Source organism: Phyllobates terribilis, unplaced genomic scaffold, assembly GCF_046119375.1.
Source record: "Phyllobates terribilis strain yellow unplaced genomic scaffold, ASM4611937v1 Scaffold_2__4_contigs__length_985480577, whole genome shotgun sequence".
In the NCBI taxonomy this organism is placed as follows: domain Eukaryota; kingdom Metazoa; phylum Chordata; class Amphibia; order Anura; family Dendrobatidae; genus Phyllobates; species Phyllobates terribilis.
This window is the reverse complement of record NW_027362762.1, coordinates 777,930,088-777,952,866: the sequence shown is the minus strand read 5'-3', so window position 1 is coordinate 777,952,866 and position 22,779 is coordinate 777,930,088. Positions and strand designations below refer to the sequence as shown.

General features: G+C 45.7%; 1 protein-coding gene across 1 annotated transcript in view; it reads right to left on the bottom strand.

Annotated features, from left to right (window-relative positions):
* The window catches only part of LOC141252975 (arylsulfatase H-like), a 129,584-nt gene that overhangs the window by 49,493 nt on the left and 57,312 nt on the right, over positions 1-22,779 (bottom strand). The window contains exon 7 of the mRNA XM_073670729.1: positions 16,887-17,021. Coding sequence (XP_073526830.1) covers positions 16,887-17,021 — 135 coding nt within the window. The remainder of the gene's footprint in view (positions 1-16,886; positions 17,022-22,779) is intronic.

The following is a 22,779-nucleotide window of genomic DNA, read 5'->3' as shown; positions in this document are numbered from 1 at the left end:
AGCGTTTACCCATGTCTGGATGTGAAGACAGAGGTGCATGGGAATAGAATTAGACCTCCCCAAAAAAAGACACTGTATTTGAGTTTATCTTACGCTGCTATCATTCGAAGTCTGGCCCAATCCAGCCCTTGTTCATTTTTATAAGAGTCAGCATTTTCAGTTGATAGGCGAATGCGTCTATCGGTTATAATTCCACTGGCGGCACTAAAAATCCTCTCTGACAAAACGCTAGTGGCAGGGCAGGCCAGGATCTCCAAGGTGTAGACAGCCAGTTCATGCCAAGTGTCCAGCTTGGATATCCAATATCTATAGGGCACAGAGGAATCAAGGAGGACATTGGTACGGCCGGCAAGGTACTCCTTCACCATCTTCTGAAACTTTGCACACTTTGCGATGGGAGGGTCTGAGAAAATTGTCCCAGAACTTTGACAGTGTTCGCCTGCCTCTGCTAGATTGCATTTGTGGCTCTCTCACCTGTACTCCTTGGTTGTCCAACGAACTATGACCTCTGCTGCCAGCGTTTTTCAGATGGGAATTTTTTAACTAATTCCGCAACAAGAGCCCTCTCATACTACCCCATTTTATTAGGCCTGTCCTTCAAAGGAATAAGAGACATAAAGTTCTCCCTGTAGCGTGGGTCTAGAAGCATCACCAACCAGTAATGACTGTCACCTAAAATTTGAAAACATCGCAAGGGTCACGGGAAAGGCAGAGTAACATAAACTCAGCCATGTGTGCCAGACTGCAAAGAGGCAAGACTTCCGTGTCCTCACCAAGAGGACGACTGACCATGCTTTCATCCTCATCCTCCTCCTCTTCCTCCTCCTCCCTCTCCTCAGGCCATCCACGCTGTACAGACGGTATGGCAGTTGTGCAGGTAGTACCGTCTAGAGCGCAGGAAACTAGATCCTATTCTTCCTCCTCCTCCTCTTCCTCATTGTCACCCAATCCACTTTGGGATGAAATGAGGCTGGGCTGTGTGTAATCACCCTGTATGATTCCTTGCTACATCTCACCGTGCTCCACCTGCAATGCATCCTCTTTAATTGAAAGCAGAGAGCATTTCAGAAGACAGAGAAGTGGGATGGTGATGCTAATTATGGCGTCATCGCCGCTCACCATCTTGGTGGAGTCCTCAAAGTTTTGGAGAATGGTCCAGATGTCTGACATCCATGTTCACTCCTGAGGTTTTATATGTGGAGTCTGACTTGAATACCGATGGCCTTGTTGATGCAAGAAGTCAACAATTGCCCTCTTCTGCTCACAAATCCTGCCCAACATCTGCAATGCAGAGTTCCAATGCTTGGGGACATCACACACCAGTCTGTGAGCTGGAAGCTGCAAACGCTGCTGAAGCACGGCAAAAGCGGCGGAAGCTGTAGCTAACTTTCTAAAATAGGCACACAGGCGGCATATTTTGACAAGCAGTTCCAACAGATCCGGGTAGATTTTGAGAAACCCGCTAAACCACGAGGTTAAGCACATGGGCCAGGCATGGTACGTGTGTGAGTTCGCCTCACCTCAAAGCCGCCACCAAGTTCCGGCCATTGTCACACACGACCATGCCTGGCTATAGGTTCATCGGTGTCAGCCACAGATCTGCCTGCTCTTTCAGAGCTGTCCACAACTCTTCCGCGTTGTGTGATTTGTCACCTAAGCATATTAACTTCAGCACAGCCTGTTGTCGCTTGGCTGAGGCAGTGCTGCAGTGCTTCCAGCTTGCGACTGATGTGGTCATTTCGGAGATTTATGCTGAAGAAGAGGAGGAGGTGCAGGAGCTGTAGAATGTGGGGGCAACCCTGATTGACCCAGGGCCCGCAATCTTCGACGTCGGGAGGACGTGTTCCGTCCCAAGGTCTTGCTGGGTCCTGGTTTCCACTATGTTAACCCAGTGGGCCATCAGGAAGATGTACCATCCCTGCCCACAAGCACTTGTCCACATTTCCGTGGTTAGGTGGACTTTCCCAGTAACTGCATTGTTGAGGGCACGGCTTATGTTGTGGGGCACGTGCTTGTGTAATGCGGGGATGGCACACCGAGAGAAAGAATGGCGGCTGGGGACCGAGTTCCAAGGGACGGCTGCCGCCATGAGGTTGCGGAAAGCTTCCGTCTCCACGAGTCTGGTAGGCAACATTTTGAGTGCAAGCATTCGCGAAATGTGTGAATTTAGTAGTGTGACCTGTGTAGCATTAGCTGCGAATTTGCACTTGTGTTCCAAGGACTGGGGTAGGGACAACTGAACGCTGCGCTGGGACAACAACTTGGACGTGCTTGCTGATTGTGCTAATTGAGAGTGTTCAACAACAGGTGCAGGGCAGGAGACATCTTGGCATGCACCATGGACAGGGGATTGGCGTGCACGCACAACAGTGGAATAAGTAGTGGTGTCACCTGTAGACACTGTTTCTGGACCCTGGGGTTCGGCCCACTTAGTCGGCTTCTTTGCTGCCATCTGCCTGATCATGCTGGTGGTGGTCAGGCTGCTAGTTTTGCTACCCCTGCTTATGCTGGCCTGGCAGGTGGTGCAAATGGCCTTTTTGGGGTTATCGGCAGAGTCTTTGAAAAACAACCAGACTCGGGAAGACCTAACAGTTTTACTGGTAACTTCCGTCGTGTTGATGTTGCGGGGAGTGGTTGCCCGCCTTTTGTCTGTGGCCACCACACTGCTTGTTCTTGCTTGTTTTGGTGCTAACACCTCCCTCCCCCTGTGTGCTGCTGTCCTTGCTCTGCATGTCACCTTGCCAGGTTGGGTCGGTGACTTCATCGTCCACCCCCTCATCTTCCACTTCCGCACCCAGGGCCTCCTCCTGACTTTCTGGCAATTGTGTCTGATCATCATCCACCTCTTGTGACAGTTTTCCACCGTAGCCTTCGTGGCTGCTCAAATATTTGTGAATCGCTACATGTGATCTCCTCTTGCCCCGATTCAAGTGGACCGGGCGAGAGGCCCGAACTATAAATGGAAAAGTGAATGCCTCTTCGGAGTGTCCAAGTGTGGGATCAGTTGTCTCTGGGCACTCGGCATGGTGGGAGAAAGGAGGATCAGGGTGAGGAATATGAAGTCCAGACTCATGGCTACTGAGACTGAGGAAGGTCGAGTGAGAAGATGTGGGTGTGTGTTGTGACACAATTTCAGCTTGTCCATGGCCTCGGCCTCGTCCTCTGCATGCAACAATCATCACCATCATGTCCACTTCCCCATCCCTTGAGCATTTTAAATGGAGGACAATATTTTCCACATTCACTACAAATGGCTGGATTTGAACAACAGTGATATGTGATACGTGTGACGGAAAACCACAGTTTTAAATAGCTGGCCTGTAGGTAAACATTTTTCACAGTGACCTCGTGTCAATAACTTCACTGGCACACTGCAACAAAATTTTAATGGAAGCCAGAAATGCCTGAATTTGAAGCACACTTATATTTGATACGTGTGACGGAAATCCACAGTTTTAAATAGCTGGCCTGTAGGTTACTATTTTTCACAGCGACCTGGTGTCAATAACTTCACTGACACACTGCAACAAAATTTAAAAGGAGGCCAATATTTTCCGCATTCACTACAAATTTCTGGATTTTTATCCCTGTAATATGGAAAGAATCGGGCTGTATTCTGCTGTGGCAACAAGCCAATGGAGCAGAAAAACAGTGTTCTCTGGATTGCTTTTTAACCAAATAATCAGGATTAAGATAAAAAAAATAATTATCCCTGTCCCCTGATACCTGGGGCTATTTGTAGAAATATCTGTAACAGAAGCAGCAGACAGAACTGGAATGGAGTCTCGTGTGATGTATTATTCACTGCAGTCTGCCACATACACTGCCTGCCTGCCTAGCTCTGATATATATATATACATATATATATATATATATATATATATACATATATATATATATATATATATATATATATATGATATCATACTATCTGTATAGCATCCTGGAGAATAATAATGGTTGTAGGAGGCTGCTGGTGGCATCATACTGTATGTGATGTGACACTTGGGACATAATACATTGTGTGGAGGGACACTCTGGGCATTATACTGTGTATGGAGGGACTATTAGACAGCATATTATGTGTGGGGAGTGCCTTGCGGGCATGACACTGTGTGGGAGGAACTATGGGAGCAAGATACTGTGTGTAGAGTGGCTCTGTGTGTGGGTGACACTGTGCGTTCGACTTTGTGGGGACATTATACTGTGCTTAGAGGTAGAGATGAGCGTTGTTCTACTCGAACTGTTCGCCAATCTCAAATTCGAGCTGTTTTGGGCGGTGTTCGAGCCGTTCGGCGAACACGAACGATTTGAGAAAAATTCGGCTGTTCGAGGTTATGTTCGATAACTGTTCGTGCACCAAAATCATAACTGGATTTTTTCTCAGTAATGATGAAAATTAATGTTAATACGCAGTTTGAGTGTACAGCGGGGTGGGGGGAGGGGCAGAGGATGGATCTCTGCAGGAACAATGAAGATCTCCATTTTTTTTTCTCTTTCCCGCATTTGCAGTGGGGAGGTGCAGTCTGTCAGCCTATCAGCAGCGCACACACGGAGCGAACTGCTGTTTTTCACACAAGCAAGGGCATGTGTCATTGGCAGTGTATGTCACATGTCCTTGCCCTATAAGACCAAGCCATTTTCCCCGTCGCCACCATTTTCTCACTGCTGCAGCTGCGTGTTAGACGGCACCGCTGTTGCTGTGTGCGCTATACCTTGTTAATTTCAAGCCAATTTTCGCACAAATCTACAGATAGCTTGGGAGAAGGGAATAGTTGTGATTGCAGTCCTTTTAAGGACTAGGTTACAGCATTTCCTACGACTTTTATCAGGCAGGTCTGTGCTCTTAAATAGATAGATTGTGGGAGTAAAGACTAATTGTAATTGCAGTCCTTTTCAGGACTAGGTTACATCAGTTCCTATCAGTTTTTGCCAGGCAGGTCTGTGCCAGTGCTGTGCAAGTTTTTTTCACAGCATTTGGCTGAATCTAGCAAAGCTAATCCTTTTTGGCCTATTGCAGAGTGTGTTAGTCATTGGAGTAGCCTATCTGTGCTGCAAGATATACCACCTGTGTATAGAATACCAATTTTTTTACTGCACCTAGTGAAGTAAAATCTTTTGGGCATAGCATCATTCTATTAGTCCATCTATACTGTGTGTGGGACTTGTTCTATTAGTCCATCTATACTGACCTCCATCAGGTTGCAAACTGAATATAATTTTTTTCTGCATCTAGCTCTGAAAAAATATTTGGCCTTCTAGCAGTGTGTGGGACTTTCTCTATTAGTCCATCTATACTGACCTCCATCAGGTTGCAAATTAAAAATAATTTATATCTGCATCTAGCTCTGAAAAAATATTTGGCCTTCTAGCAGTGTGTGGGACTTTCTCTATTAGTCCATCTATACTGACCTCCATCAGGTTGCAAATTAAAAATAATTTTTTGTCTGCATCTAGCTCTGAAAAAATTTTTGGCCTTCTAGCAGTGTGTGGGACTTTCTCTATTAGTCCATCTATACTGACCTCCATCAGGTTGCCAATTAAAAATAATTTATATCTGCATCTAGCTCTGAAAAAATATTTGGCCTTCTAGCAGTGTGTGGGACTTTCTTTATTGGTCCATCTATACTGACCTCCATCAGGTTGTAAATTAAAAATAATTTTTTGTCTGCATCTAGCTCTGAAAAAATATTTGGCCTTCTAGCAGTGTGTGGGACTTTCTCTATTAGCCATCTATACTGACCTCCATCAGGTTGCAAACTGAATATATTTTTTTTCTGCATCTACCTCTGAAAAAATATTGGGCTTCTAGCTGTGTGTGGGACTTGTTCTATTAATCCATCTATACAGACCTCCATCAGGTTGCAAACTGAATATAATTTTTTTCTGCATCTAGCTCTGAAAAAATAGTTGGCCTTCTAGCAGTGTGTGGGACTTTCTCTATTAGTCCATCTATACTGACCTCCATCAGGTTGCAAATTAAAAATAATTTTTATCTGCATCTAGCTCTGAAAAAATATTTGGCCTTCTAGCAGTGTGTGGGACTTTCTCTATTAGTCCATCTATACTGACCTCCATCAGGTTGCAAATTAAAAATAATTTTTATCTGCATCTACCTCTGAAAAAATATTTGGGCTTCTAGCTGTGTGTGGGACTTGTTCTATTAGTCCATCTATACTGACCTCCATCAGGTTGCAAATTCAAAATAATTTTTTGTCTGCATCTAGCTCTGAAAAAATATTTGGCCTTCTAGCAGTGTGTGGGACTTTCTCTATTAGTCCATCTATACTGACCTCCATCAGGTTGCAAACTGAATATATTTTTTTTCTGCATCTACCTCTGAAAAAATATTTGGGCTTCTAGCTGTGTGTGGGACTTGTTCTATTAGTCCATCTATACTGACCTCCATCAGGTTGCAAATCGAATATAATTTTTTTCTCCATCTAACCCAGCCAATAGTTTTGGCCTAATACCACAGTTTGGCCACTAAGCTCTGCTCGGTTCCCATTCATTGTTTTTTTGTGCAAACAACTCCAGAGTTGTGAATTAGTTAACCACCAAAATGAGTGGAAAAAGGCCTGCTGCTGGTGGAAAGGGGAATAGGCGTGTTGGGAAGGGGAAAAAAGGTTGTGTCCGTGGGGTAGGTGTTAAAGCAACAGTAACATCTGCAGAAGAAAGACCATCTTCCAGCCAAACTAAAATGTCTACTTCTTTTAGTGGACAATGTGATAAGATCCCTTTCTTACGGCCACGCCAATCGCTACAAATTCCAGATGAGGCACAAAAACAGCAGGTGCTTCAACGGATATCAAGTGCTCCTTTAAGTGGGCTCTCCTCCACATCAACTTCAACATCACAAATACTCCAGTCCTCAAAGGTGTCACCCCAATCGCACTTGCTTCCTCACAGCTCCCAAATCTCCAGCTGCCCGTCTGAGTATGAGGTAGAACAGATGGTTGAGTCTGCAGAGCTGTTTACTCATACTATAGCCTGGGAATCAGAGGTCGACTCCAGCGCTTCTGTGAATCCAGACGAGGAAATGATCTGCACTGATGCCCAGAATCTTTATGAGTCGGATCCAGGACCAGACGCAGAAGGTTCTGACCATAATGTAGACCCTCATTCCCAAACTGTAACTCCTGTTGGTGGAGACAATGAGGAAGACGATGATGAGACTCAAATACCTGATTGGAACGACAACTTTAGTTTTTTGTCAGGGCAGGAACAGGTTGGCTCTGAGGACGACGGGTGTGATAACGCACAGGGTGATGATGATGAGGTTGGAGATCCCACTTACTGTCAACCCACAGTCAGCCAAGAGATGAGGTCAGCAGAGGAGGTGGAGGAAGATGCTAGTGACGACGAGGTCAGGTTGCGCCTTCCTGGACAGAGACGTAGTACTGGAAGCACGTCAACAACTGCATCCTCAAACACAACTCTGCCTCTCACCACAAGTCGTGGTGGCTCTTCAGGTCGCATGGGTGCTAAGCCTTGCATAGCCTGGGCATTTTTTCAGATCGATAAAGATGACCCAACTCGTGTTTTCTGTAACATTTGTCAGCAAAAGCTAAGTAGAGGCCAAAAAATACATAGTTTGAGTACTTCATGCATGAACCGGCACATGGACATGAAGCATAAGTTGCAGTGGGAAGCTCAGTGTGCTACAATGCGGCCTAGCCGGCCGGGCCAACCACCGTCTGCCATATCTTGTGCATCTGCGGCCTCTTCATCCTCTGTGACTGGGGGGACAGCAGTCACACCTGTTTTGGGGCGCAGACCTGCCACCTCTTTACCCGCAACAGCCAGCGTGATTGGCAGGTCATCATTTTCTTTGGAGGTGGTAACACCAGCTGGTGTTGAGCGCTGTCCGACATCGATAGCACCACCTTTGGATCAAGGCAACCTAACATGTCCGCCTGCATCTTCCTCAAAGACCGGCAGTTTGCCGGGGACACCCTTATCAACCCCGTTTAAGCACAATAGCCAGCACTCGGTCCCTCAGATGTGGACAAGTAAAAGACCATTTCCTCCTAGCTATGAGAAAGCTAAGAGGTTGAATTTCACCATCTGCAAGCTCTTGGCTACAGAAATGCTGCCTTTCCGCCTGGTGGACACAGAGGATTTTCGAGACCTTATGTCCGTCGCAGTGCCCCAGTACCAGATGCCCAGTCGGCACTACTTCTCAAAGAAAGGTGTGCCTGCGCTCCACCAGCATGTCGCACACAACATCACCGCTTCTTTGAGAAACTCTGTGTGTGACAGGGTGCATTTCACCACAGACACTTGGACGAGTAGGCATGGACAGGAGCGTTACATGTCGCTGACTGGGCACTGGGTAACTATGGTGACAGCAGGACAAGGGGCTGCTGTCCAAGTCTTGCCGTCCCCACGAGTTGTGCGTCAATCCTCTTTATGTCAAAGTTCCTCCACTGCTTCTGCCTCCTCAACCTCCTCTCGGTCTTCCACCTGCACCCAAAGCCTGTCTGGTCATGCCACAAGCTTTCTAACTGCACAGAAGGGATCCTGCACACCTCCTTACTATGCTGGCAGTAGGGCTCAACGTCATCAGGCGGTTTTTACTTTGAAATGTCTGGGAAATGTGAGTCACACAGCTGAGGAGTTGTGGTCAGCTCTGGAGAACCAATTTCATGAATGGTTGTCTCCACTGGACCTGAAACCAGGAAAGGCCGTGTGCGACAATGCTGCAAACCTGGGTGCGGCCCTTCGCCGGGGCAATGTCACACACGTGCCTTGTATGGCTCACGTGTTGAACCTGGATGTCCAGCAATTTTTAGCCCACTATCCCAGACTAGATGGCCTTCTGCAGAGGGCACGGTCGCTGTGTGCTCACTTCCGCCGTTCGCATCCCGCAGCTCAGCGACTTACATCTCTACAGAAGTCGTTGGGCCTGCCACTTCACCGGCTAAAATGCGATGTGCCTACCCGGTGGAATTCAACTCTGCACATGTTGCAGCGACTGTGGCAGCACCGACAAGCCCTGGTGCAATACGTTCTGACGTATAGCCTGGGCCAACGAGATCCAGAGGTGGGGCAAATCACGCTGGAGGAGTGGTCTCAGATCAGGGACCTATGCACCCTTCTGCACAGTTTTGAAATGGCGACGAAGATGTTTAGTGCTGACGATGCCATTATCAGCATGACTATTCCGGTGATTTACATGCTGGAGCACATGTTAAACAGAATTCGGAGTCAGGTGGTGGCACAAGAGGAGGTGGAGGAAGTAGAGGAGGAGGAGTTGTATGCGGAAGGGCTAACATCTGCAAGGTCCAGACGGTCGGCAGCACCAAGGCGGCAGGCATGTGAGTGTGGGGGAGATGGTTTTACCAGGGTGCATGGTAGCAGCCAAACTAGTGAGGAAGGTGCAGGAGCCCAGGAAGAAGTGGAGGATGAACTGATGGAAGACTCATCAGATGAGGGAGACCATGATCACATTTCTGTTGTGCGAGGTTGGGGGGAGAGGACAGAGGAAGGAAGCATGATTGTTACCTCGCCACCAACACAACAGGGACTTGGTGCTCCTGGATGCGCAACACACATGAGTGCCTTCTTGCTGCACTACCTGCAACATGACCCTCAAATTGTGAGAATTAGAAATAATCCTGACTACTGGGTTGCCACACTGTTAGATCCCCGGTACAAAAGTAAATTTGCCGAAATTATTCCTGCCATAGAAAGGGATGCACGCATGCAGGAGTATCAGCAGAGACTGTTGCAGAATCTTACATGTGCTTTTCCACAAAACACCAGTGGTGCACGTAGTGAATCTCACAGTTCCAACTTGCCAACCGTGGGACCGTCAAGTGTTCAGCACTCAAACCATAACAGAACCACAGTATCTGCTGGTAACATCAATTTTGCGGAATCATTTCACCACTTTTTTAGCCCATCATTTGCAAGGCCACAGGAGACAAGAAGTCTGACACATAGTCAACGCCTAGAGACGATGGTACAGGAGTATCTCCAAGTAAACATTGAAGCCATGACTGTGTCACTGGACCCTTGCTCTTTTTGGGCTTCCAATCTGGATAAATGGCCGGAGCTAGCCACTTACGCCTTGGAGATCTTGTCATGCCCCGCAGCCATCGTTCTGTCTGAACGTGTGTTCAGCGCTGCTGGTGGTGTGCTGACAGATAAGTGCACGCGGCTCTCCACTGATAATGTAGACAGACTCACGTTCATAAAGATGAACAAATCATGGATCCGAAACGACTTTTCTACCCCTGTGTCATCCTGGGGAGAGTAAAAGCTTGATGATTGGTTAAAATCACCCTACCAACCGTTTTAAGCTTTCAAATTACTAATCATGTTTATCTGTATCTTGGCTGGAAAATAATTTGGGCTTTGTAGCAGGGTGCACCACTGATTCTATTAGGCCATCTATAATAAGCTCCACCAGATTTAAAATTACTAATCATGTTTATCTGTATCTTGGCTGGAAAATAATTTGGGCTTTGTAGCAGTGTGCAGCACTGATCCTATTAGGCCATCTATACTAAGCTCCACCAGATTTAAAATTAATAATAATTTTTAGCTGCATCTAGCCCGGAAAATAATTTTGGGGCTCCGAGATGCGCAAGACACATAAGTGCCTTCTTGCTGCACTACCTGCAACATGACCCTCATTTTGTCAGAATTCGAAGTAATCATGACTACTGGGTTGCCACACTCTTAGATCCCCCAAACTTTTCGATCAACCTTTTCATTTTAATAAAGACCAAAAAAATGGTCATTTTTGAAATTATAAGCATTAGCAGGTTATTAGAAACTGAAATCAAGCAGTTTTCAACTCAAAACTTTATTCTAGGTGATGTTACATTTTCACATAGGACCCCTTGTTCGAAAGGAGCTTCTGAACTCTCTCGTCCATTGAATTTGTCAGGTTTTGGATGGTTTCTGCTTCAATTGTTTTGCATGAGGACAGAATACCCTCCCAGAGCTGTTGCTTAGATGTGAACTGCCTCCCGCCATCATAGACACTCCTTTTGATGATGCTCCAGAGGTTCTGAATGGGGTAGAGGTCAGGGGAGCATGGGGGTCACACCATAAGTTTGTCCCCTTTTATGCCCATATCAGCCAGAGATGCAAATGTTTTATGTGCAGCATGAGATGGTGCAATATCATGCAAAAAAATGATCTTGCTGTGAAATACACGGTTCTTCTTCTTGAACCATGGCAGGAAGTGCTGTTTGAGAAAATCCACATACATTATGGAGTTTATCTTTAGCGCCTTCAGGGATCCTAAAGGGGCCGACAATCTCTCTCCCCATGATTCCAGCCCAAAACATTACTCCACCTCCTCCTTGTTGGCGCTGTAACCGTGTTTGCGTGGGGTGTCCATCAACCAGCCATCCTCCACTCCATCCATCTGGACCATCGAGCGCTGCACGGCACTCATCCGTGAACAAAACAGTTTTGAAATCAGTCTTCATGTAATGTTTAGCCCACTGGAGCCGTTTCTGCTTGTGTAAAGTGGATAGAGGAGGTCGACAGGATGGCGTATGCACAGCTGCAAACCTCTGAAGGACCCTGCACCTTGTTGTTCGGGGGACGTTGGAGGCACCAGCAGCTTCAAAAACTTGTCTGCTGCTATGACAAGGCTTTTTTGCCGCTGCTCTTTTAACCTGACGTAATTGCCTGTAGGAAAGAGTCCTCAATTTGCCCTTATCAGCACGCACACGTGTGTACTGTGAATCAGCTACATACTTCTTGATTTCCAAGACACTTCATCCTGATCATCGCACAATGTTGATTGTAGTCATGCCTTGACCTAAACACTCCACAATTTGTTGCTTCTCAGCAGCTGACACATCCTTTTTCTTTCCCATTTTGGCAGAAAATGTAGGCTGCTTAATAATGTGAGACAGCCTTCTTAAGTAGTCTTGCCTTTCATTGGACACACCTGCCAAACTAATTAGCACAGGTGTCTGCAATTGCTTACAGTGATATAAAGAGCCCTGACACACATCACCATCAATGAGTTTAACTGACAAACAAACAAATTCTTCCCTTATCACTCCTAAACACTTTTTGCATAATAATTTGGAACACAGTGTACATGTGCTTTTCCACAAAACACCAGTGGTTCACGTAGTGAATCTTACAGTTCTAACTTGCCAACCGTGGTCTGTATGGAGTTGTTCAATAAAGGGCCCAAAATTAAGATAACATAGATGGGAGAGGTCTCTATGAATAGGAATTCCTAAGTATTTGATACCCTGTGAGGGCCAGGCAAAGGGAAAGTTGGACTGGATGGAATCCTATATGGATTTGGGGAGGGAGACATCGAGGGCCTCAGACTTCGCTGCATTGATTTTAAAATTTGACCATGTAACAAAGTGATCTATTTCAGCCATAACAGCATGGATGGATATATGTGATTGAGTGATATATACTAGGACATCATCAGCAAATAGAGAGCACTTGTACTCGGTGCCTCCCACCTCAATCCACCTAATATTGGGGTTATGGCGAATTGATGAGAGCAGGTGCTCCGTCACTAGGATGTATAAGAGAGGGGACAGAGGACATCCCTGCCTTGTCCCATTGGTGATTGTGAAAGGTGATGAAAATGTTCTGATGCACCCCCTGGGCCTTGGGACACCCGGAGCCGGACCCTTTTTGGTGGATGCTGGTGGTTGTTGTCTTCGTGGCGGCGACCCGGTTCCGTGGCTCAGGGTGGTCAAACCAGTGGCGGAACTATTTATGTGGTTTTGATGTTTAAATGTCCGACTACGCCACCCGTGGATTGCGGTCAGAGTGAACCGCCGCTGCAGGGCAGACCGCTGAGGCTGGTGTTGTGGGTGCAGCAGAGCGTAGCATAACTCCCCACGGGAGGAGTATAGCCTCAGGGCAGTGTATGCGGAGGATGGGGGTGATGGTGCAGGGCAGCAGCAGTAACGACACGGAGTCAGTGATGCAGTCCAGGGCCTTTACTCACAGTTCTTATTATCCAGACCACGTCTGCAGGTAACGGCTGCCCACGTCGTACTGTGCTCACCAGGTGAGGGGCTCAGACAACTCCCAGATAACTTTGGAGCGCTTCACAGGACCCACTTTGTGTGTCCTTTGTCTGGCCTTTCTTACCAACCCTTCTGTCTGGCTGCCTCGGGCTTCCTCTTGGTAAACTTGGCGCCAGTTTCCCTGACCCTATGTGGTGCCTTCCTAGTGGGTGTAGCGAGGGGCTGCGCCACATAAAATGTCAGAGCCTCCAGTTTCTAGCTGAGGGTCATTTCCTGCCTCCACTAGTTTCGGGGACCGGTCTCATCCTTTGGCCTGACCCCTCCACGCAGGTGGATTCGGGCGTGCGGTGGCGACTCGCCCGTCCGCACCCCTGGGATCCCTTCATTCCTCGTTCCTGGAGCCTTCTCCGCTCCTCTTCCTTCCTACTCCCTCTTCCTGGGCCTCTGTTACTAGGCCCGCCTCCGGAGCAGAGCTCATGCAGAGCCCCTGCTCCCTGCCACTTCTGCTCAGACTTCTCTGCACTGAACTAAGATGGTGCCCACCTTTTATACTCCCTTCTCAATGCACCCAGGAACTGCTTCCTCCCTGCTCCTGCACTACAGGGTTCCCCTTCCTCAGTGTTCCCTCCCCCCACTCCAGCCAGGGACAGGGACTGTCGTGCCCATCTCAGAGGCATATTGGTCGCCCTGCCCCACGGCAATGTGGTGTAATGCATGCAGGTGTCGGGTCCTGATCCACACTCCATCCTTACCTGAGAGTGAGATATCACACCTCTGGGTGAGGTGCAATACCTCTGTAGCAACCGAGCCCTCAGGGTGCTACAGTTCCATTTATCTTCAGCCTAGGTGACGTATTGTGATACAGGGCCGTGATTTTGGCTATAAAAGGGTCCCCTAGACCCCTACCCCAAGCTTTTTAAGAGAATCATATATGGCGTGCCAGGAGACTCTATGGAATGCTTTCTCAGCATCCAATGAGAGTATCTAATTACAAATTTTTAACTGCATCTAGCCCAGGAAATACTTTGTGCCTAGTAGCAGTGTCTGCTAGTCAGCGGATTATCCCGGCTGTTAAGCAAGCTACACCACCTGTAGTTTGGACACTTAATTTTTTCAAAGGAAATGCTTCGGGACCACGGGATACTCAGTGAAGAGCATCAGGAGGCACCCCAAGGCATAGGGGCTGGGACTGGCAGTAGGATGCCTTGCGGTGGACAGCCGAGCTCGATCCTTATAAAAGCTTTTAACTGCAGCAGCTTTAGTGGACGCTACTGGAGCTGGAATTACGCGGCTGCTGGCATGAGACTTGCCCTCCAATAGATCCTTGTAAATGGATTTAAAGTGTATTCATTCAAATTAGAGAGACAATTTAAATTAAAAAGCTTAGAGCTGCCTCCACCACAGGGGGGCTCGCTCGACCCACCAGCGGACAGGCACCAGTATTGGGAGAGGGGGGCTGGCCGTCAGGGTTCACCGCGGCTCTGGCACAAACCCGGCGACACGGAGGTGGCATGGGCAGGAGCGGACTGAACGTGTCGGCTTCTCACTTTTTGGATTTTAGAAGGGCATGACATGCCTATATTTGTGTCTCCCCCTCCTTTTACTCCTCCACCTCTTTTCTTTTCGCATGACTATATGTACTTGTCACTTTTCCATGTGTTAGTTGTGTCTTCTGAGCAGTTTGTCAGCTTTTGGACACCTTTGAAGGTGTTTTCTATGTGTTTTTGTTTGCCTGCCATTGGTTTTAACGGTGTTCGAAGGTGTTCGACGAACAGTTCGACGTACAGTTCGGCGAACACACGGGTGTTCGACGAACCGAACCGAACTCGAACACTACGGGGGTGGCTCAACACTACTTAGAGGGCACTGCGAGAACATAATACTGTGTGGGGAGCACTGTGGGGGAATTTGCTGTTAGGGGCTATGAAAGGGAAATTTTACTGTATGGGGACACTCATGTGATTCACGTGTGGCACTATTTCTGTGGGGGCATTTATAAATAGCTTGGCAAGGTCAATGAAGTAGCATTATGTAAGAAAAATTGGCACAGAGCACTGTGCGTACTGCAGTACATTTCCATCTTTCCTATCTTTCAAAGTTGGAGGTACGACAGTGCTGCAGAGATCATGAGCGCATGTCTGCTAAATCTCCTAAAAATTCTGTATGTGTCTGGAAAGCATTCTGTTCTCAACTGGGGGTGCAACGGTGATTTTCCTCTGTCTTCCATCCTCAGTTGAATGGGCAGACCGAGCGTATTAACCAGAATCTGGAGACGTACCTCAGGTGTTTTGTCTCCGAAAACCAGGAGGATTGGGCATCTTACTTACCGCTGGCAGAATTTACTATTAATAATCATCGTCAAGAATCTACTGGTAGGTCACCGTTCTTTGGTGCATATGGTTTCCATCCACAGTTTGGTGCTTTTAGTGGGGTAGGGTCTTCGGGAGTTCCTGAGGAGGAACGTTTTGCTTTTTCGCTCTCCTCTGTGTGAAGGGGAGTTCTGAGTAATTTGAAGATCATGGAAGACAGGTACAAACGTATGGCTGACAGGAAACGCTTGCCAGGTCTGGAACTGGGTATGAATGACTTTGTGTGGTTGTCTACCAGTAATATCAAGTTGAAGGTTCCTTCTTGGAAGCTGGGACCTAGATTTATTGGTCCCTGTAAAATAACCCCATCATTAACCCAGCAGCGTTTCGTATTGAGCTACCTCAGGCTCTTAAGATCCACAATGTCTTTCACAGGTCTCTGCTCAAGAAATATGTAGAAACTTTTGAGTCCTCTCCCCAACAGCTGCCCTCAATCATGGTTGATGGTAAATTGGAGTTTCAGATTTCGAGGATTATAGATTCTTGCCTCCAGCATTGTTCCCTACAATACTTGATGGACTGGAAGGGTTATGGTCCAGAGGAAAGGATGTGGGTTTCAGCATCACAGATGAATGCCCCTAGGTTGGTTCCACACCTGTTATCCTGAGAAACCAGGTCCTGAGTGTCTGGAGGCCACTCATAGAAGGGGGTACTGTCACGGGTGTGTCAGGTGTAATAGACAGTAGCTCTGGATCTGGCTGTAGAAGGTCCCTGCGCTTGGCATTACAAACTCCTTCTTCATCCTTCTTCCTTTAGGACCATGCGGCGACCTCCCTCCTGCTGCTGATTGTCACACCCTTGCCTGGGAGTTAAAAACACTCAGTTTTCTCCAGGGAATCGCCAGTGATACGTCTATGTACATTTGTGCAGGCTTGGAGCACTAGCAGTCGGCTAGCTTCTTCTCTGCTGACATTGGAGGACAGTTGGCGTTACTTCTCTGGTGTCTGCTCAAGCTAAGTTTATCCCCTTTGTTTGTCTACCTTGTTGTCTTTAGTTTGTAGTGGGGCCTGACCAGTGCTCACCCCTCCCCGTCCCTATCTAGAGACAAGCTCTAGGGACATCCAGGGCTTAGGGTCCTGCTCGCAATAGGTGTGGAAACTATATATTGACGGTAAGGTAAGCAGGGTGATATTAGATCTGGCTAGGGGTCTCCACTCCCCCTTTCCCTAGTGTTTTTGTGCTTTCTCTCCCACTTCCCTTCGTGTTGCGCTTAGTCTTTCCCACACCTTTTATGACAGTATGGGTTCCATACTGACAATTTTTAGTAATGTGGCCTGACTGTGTAAGGACATTGTATACTCCAGATGTTGCATAGCAGCAAATGTACATCGGCTGGGATGACCTAAGGTGTCTTAATTCACTACCCGTTATGATGATAAATGTAAACACAATGTAGATTCTTAATGGAGGCCCCACTTTGAATTTTTCACATGGCCACAATTTGTCTGCAACTGGTCCTGCATTTAAGATAGAGGTCTAAATGAGAATGTTAACAAAAACAATTTATACAAAAAAATGTTTGGGTGGCGTTTTTTACCTCTGTAAATCCCATTGCTGCCCTTAAGGTGAGGACTTCCGTCCATTCCTTCCAAGTATCCACCATGGTCCGAAGCAAAGTAGGTTAATGTGTTGTTTATTAATCCTTCTTGATCAATGGACTCAAGAATTTGCCCTGTGTGGATGAAAAAAGTCTATTATTATATCTGTTATGTAATTTTAGTTACACTTGAAAAGGTTAACTTGATGCTAATTAATTTGACAACTTCATCTTTACAAAGTTAAAATATGATAGAAAATCAAGCAAATATCTAGACTATTAGATTTGGACAAGAGAACAGGGCCCTCTCCTTTCTGTACCCGTCTGTCATTGCTAACTTGTGCCATATTTTATATTTGTATCCTGTGTGCAACCCCATTCTCATGTACAGAACCATGGACTCAATGGTCCTCTAAAAATAAATAATTATAATAATATGTTTTTGTGTCCTAGCTACATTAAGTTTTTTTTTTTGCAATACCACTTTTGCCTATGTTCAATATTGTACACTTACAAAGAAGAAAACCATCTTCCAAGAGCCATAACAATTTTATGTTTCAGTCAATATAGCCATATGAGGGCATGTTTTTTGTGGGACGAGTTGTACTTTTGAATGACACCATTAATTTTATCATGTCATGCACAATTGTTTTTTTGGATTTTGTATTCACCATGTTCACTATATAATAAAATCGACCTGGTAATATGATTCTCCAGGTCATTACGAGTACGCAGATACCAAAAATGTATTGTTTTTTTTTATGTAAGTGGTAAAAAATTTTTTGCCAATTTGTAAGAAATTTTTTTTTTGACTTTGTCGCCATTTTCTGAGACCCATAACATTTTCATTTTTGGGATATGGGGCTGTGTGAGAACTTACTTTTTGTGCCCTGAGCTAACGTTTTTACTGATACAATTTTGGGGTAGATACAATGTTTTGATCACCTCTTATTGTTTTTTATTGCAATGTTGCGGCGGCCGAAAAAACTTAATTCTGGCATTTTGAGTTTTTTGTTCATTATGCTGTTTAGTTTACCAATTGGATTAATTTATTTAATATTTTGAGAGATCGCACTTTTAAGAATGCAGTTATACCAAATATGTGTATTTTTAGTTTATTTTAATTGTTTTATTTTTAATGGGGCAAAAGAGGTGTGATTTGAACTTTTGTAGTTTTTTTTTTAAATCTTATTTTCGCTCTTTCTGTACTTAATAGTCCCCTTAGGGGACTTAAATCTGTGATTGTCCTATTGCTTGTGCTATACATAGCCATGCACCAGAACTGCAGTGTATAGCACAAATCACAATCTCCTATGAATGCCGGCAACGGGAAGGCGTTCAAAGGAGGGTCATAATGACAGGCATAAGGGTCAACAGCAGACCCTCAGCTGTCATGATGACGATTCAGCACCCTGCAATCACTTCACAGGCGCGGATGCATGTGGAACGATGCGCGCCCCTTTTGGCGTGTGTTAAATGCCGCTGTCAGAGATTGACAGCGGGATTTAACTGTTTAACAGCCGCAGATGGAGCGAAGCAAAGTTAGAGGCACATAATGGCATCAAGTGTGGGGGAAAAATGTGGGCTCAGCGTGTGAGCCTGCATCAGAGGCAGGGACACGACATATGACATAAGTTTATGTCAAATATCGTGAAGGAGTTAAATATATCTGGAATATGAAATCCATATATGTATAGAAGCTTAGCCTCCTAATGAGAAAATTCTAAAAACAAACACCTTATAGGCAGTAGCTATGTAGTGAGGGACGGCACTTCTAAGTCTATAAATAGAACTTATAATTCTCTTGAAAGATATGACTCAATCAGAAACATAGACTTTTTTGTGATTGTTTATTTCACCATTGCAGTTTTTTATTCATTTCAATACTTACACCAAGGCCACGTTCACACGTTCAGTATTTGGTCAAGTGTACATACAGTAAGTATTTGTAAGCCAAAATCAGGAGTGGAACAGTCAGAGGAAAAGTATAATAGAAACATGTCACCACTTTATTTATTTTCTTTTTTATTTCTTTTACTCACTTGTATAGCGCCATTAATTCCGCAGCGCTTCACAGACAATATCGGCATTGTCCACATTGGTGCTCACAATCTAAATTTTCTATCAGTATGTTTTTGGACTGTGGGAGGAAACCGGTGAACCCGGAGGAAACCCACGCAAACATGGGGAGAACATGTGACGCGCCCCTGGGCCTGTGTCGCGCTGCGTTGCGCACGCGGGAGCTTACCCGGAGCCGGATCTCTTGAGGGTTGTAGTCTCGTGGCGGTGACCCGGTCCGTGCCCAGGGAGTCAAACTGAGCGGCGATGTAACAGCGGTAGATGCAGGACGACTACGCCACCCGTTGAATGCAGCTATGGAGCTGCCGCTGCAGGACAGTCCGCTGAGGCCGGTGGATGGATGGTGCAGCGTAGATGGTATAACCCCCAACGGGATGGGTATGGCCTCAGGGCAGCAGATGTGGATGATGGGGGTAGCAGGAACCACTCAGAGACGGTGCGGTGTAATTCAGGGTCTTTACTGGTAACAACGATAGACCCTCCCGGAGTACTTGCTAGTGAACGGGGCCTGGTCAGTCCTTGAGCAGATGGGATCTCCCCTGGCCAGGCGGAGTTGTAGGCCTCCCAAACTGACTGTACTCTTCTGGCTACCTTGCTAGAAGCGGATATAAGTAGCCCACGTCCCTGAGTGTACCGTGTGGTGCTCACCCGTATGGCCGGTGACTCGGGGCCTTCTAATGGCTTCCGCTCCACGATGGCGGTGCTGGTCCCACGCGTGTGACCGTGCCTTCGGGTTTCTGGGCCTGAGGACCTGAAATCCCCTGCCGGTCGGCTTCTGCTGCTGGGTAAGAGTTAGTCCCCACAGCCTCGGACGCCGGGTCCGGTAAGAAAGCTTCTCAGTCAGGGCAAGCTCTGCAGCTGCCAGCCCCTGACTTGTAGTAGTATTGCTCCCACTGAGCTTCTGCTGTTTCTTCCTGTGACTGTTTCTTGTCTCTACTCTCCTTGACTGCTAACCCTGCTTCAGCCCCGGGTTTATATAGGGGAAGTTCTTCCCCTCCCAAGACTGGGCAGGAGGTGTGGCATGCACAGGATCCCTGACCAAAGGACCTCCCACCTGCTCTCAGACATAATATCTCTATCACTGTGGCAACCAGACCCCTGGGGTGTCACACATGCACTTCTGCAGTTATCACCCACTCCTGGTTTTGGCTTTCAAATACTGATGTTTATTGTGTTTAGTAACTGCACATATTTGACAAAAAACAACTTGTATATATTGTACAGTTTGTCATCCAGCTCTAAGCAAGTAAACCAGGACAAGACTGTTGAGGAGTTCAGTCACTGAGAGTAGTCTGAGGTCAGTAGCTGCAGTCACGTTCCTTGGCAGTGATTGACAGACTCCTCACTGCTCATGTCTTCACAGTTTGCTTTCCTGATGATGGTCTCTCTTCCCTTGCCACAGCTCTGTTCTGCAGTGGGCTATTAGGAAAGCTGTGACAGGCAAAGAGAGATTCCAGAGGAGCAGTGGGGGGTATTGAAAATACAAACTTTATTACTTTTACTGGAATACATGAATAAACATCTAAAAGGCAATAGCGGCAGTTTAAGAGCTTAATGAGACCTGGCAGGGTCTATTTAAAGAGAACTGTCACCTTTCGAAATGCTATTTACGGGTAAATAGGATTTAAATCATGTCTGAGTTTACTGGACCAGCAGCTGCAGAGAGAAAATTAAGTTGTATTCTCCCTGCAGCTGCTTGGAAGCTGCAGGGAGCAGTTACAGTCACTATTCACTACATAATGATTGAGATGTGATTACTCCCTAGCACATTGATTGACAGCCTGCTTTGCAGTTTATGTTACAAACTAGGCTGTCAATCCATGTGCAGGAAAATGATTATAGAGTGCTAAGAGTATATAATCTATATATTAAATTTCTACTTGTTTAGCCAGTTATTTCACTCTTGATAAATTTAAAGGGGTTGTGCACTTTGGCCTGATTTACAATTTGCTGCTTTTTTAAATCACTTTTCTCTTTTTCATCTTCTGGTACTTGCTATCATTCTTTTGCCCCAAATTTATCAAAAAGTCGACAAGCATTATAAATTTTCCGCAAAGTTAAAAGTCTTCTTTTTTATACTTCTTTAACTATTTTTGCGACTTTTTAGATCAAAAAGTTGCATGTTTTCAAAATGTTGCAAAAAATGTAAAAAAATATACTAATGTACATAAAACCACTCACGGGGAGAAATGGAGTAGATTGGCAACAAATTACACAACTTTTTGAAAGGTCATAAATAATAACTCATTGACTTCAAAAAGGTTGCAATTGGAAAGATGAATTTGGTGCAAACAAAAAAGATGCAAAACAACAAAATTTCAAACAGGTGCAAAAATAATAATCAGTTTTTTTTATATTTAACAAATGTTTTTTTAACCTAATTTTATATCACGAATTACAATTTATCCTTCTGTACTTGTTAATGTTGCCACAATATGGATGATGATGGAGTAGTTTGTGTCCAGACCTGTCCATCAGAGTCCTCCAAATGTTTTTCAATTGGAAGAGCTTGATGGACAGGTCTTGTGACATACTCTTCCTCAGCAGCCATTTTGTGGCCAGGAGCTCTGTCTACTCCATAGGAGAAGAACCTTAGTGACACAAAAGTGGCTAACCCCTTTAATAACTTATTTCATACGAGCCTAGCACATTGTGCCCCTTTCAACTAGGCATAACCAATGAAAATGTAAATGATTACACAACTATTCAAATCTAAACCTTACCTATACTGCAGTGACAATATTTGGAGGATATTTATTTGTTTTACTCACTCATATAGCGCCATTAATTCCACAGCACTTTACAGCACTGTCCCCATTGGGGCTCACAATCTACATTTCCTATCAGTATGTCTTTGGAATGTGGGAGGAAACCCACACATACACGGGGAGAACATACAAACTCCTTGCAGATGTTGTCCTTGGTTGTATTTGATCCCAGGACCCTGGAACTGCAAGACTGCAGTGCTAACCACTGAGCCACCGTGCTGCCATATCCTATATCATTAGGTTACCTAAAACACTTCAACTACTAAAAATACGGGCTGTGATCTGGTGGGATATTCTCGTCTTCTGAATAATCCTAATTAACTGACTCTTAAAAGTGCGGCACAACGTGGATCCATAAAAAAACAAATAGTAAACAGTAAAACCACACAAACTCAATAGCTTAATGGGGTTGTCTCATGTAGTTGACTTGCTCACCACTCACCTGCTTGCGGTCGTGGGGGGCGGCAAACTCCTGATTGATTGACAGTTTGGATCAGCAGTATGGTTGCACTACAGGATAGAACAGTGCACTCTCTATTGCTGCAAGCAGAGACAGATTTTCTCTGCAGTATCTGACTAAGGGCAGAGGCACTTTTGTTTCCTGGATCCAGCAATCCAGCCAGCTTCAGAGCAGCGCTTACAAGCTACATAGCAAAGAGTTTGTTAGCACTGCGCACCTTGCCAGCTATGGCTAGCAACCTAGGCATTGAGCAGTAAACTATAAATTTAATAATCCCTCTATTCTTGAGAACATAGAGGACAAAGTGATACATCGCTGAAATCAGGGTCTCTTTCTTTATGTCATGCTGCTCTCAGATGGAGTGGCAAACACCTGGGGACAGATTCTCTTTAATCATAGCTATAAATAGGGAAAAAACTGGTCTGTCGAATTAGTACTTTGCTCTAACATGGATCTACATTGTGCTGGACTTTCCCTTTGACTCACACATGATGGTTAAAAATCTTATTGGAACGTACCAGGTCCAAGAGGAATCTAAGGAATCTGGTTCCTGTATTTTGCGTGTGTGCTTCCTACTGTACTAAGT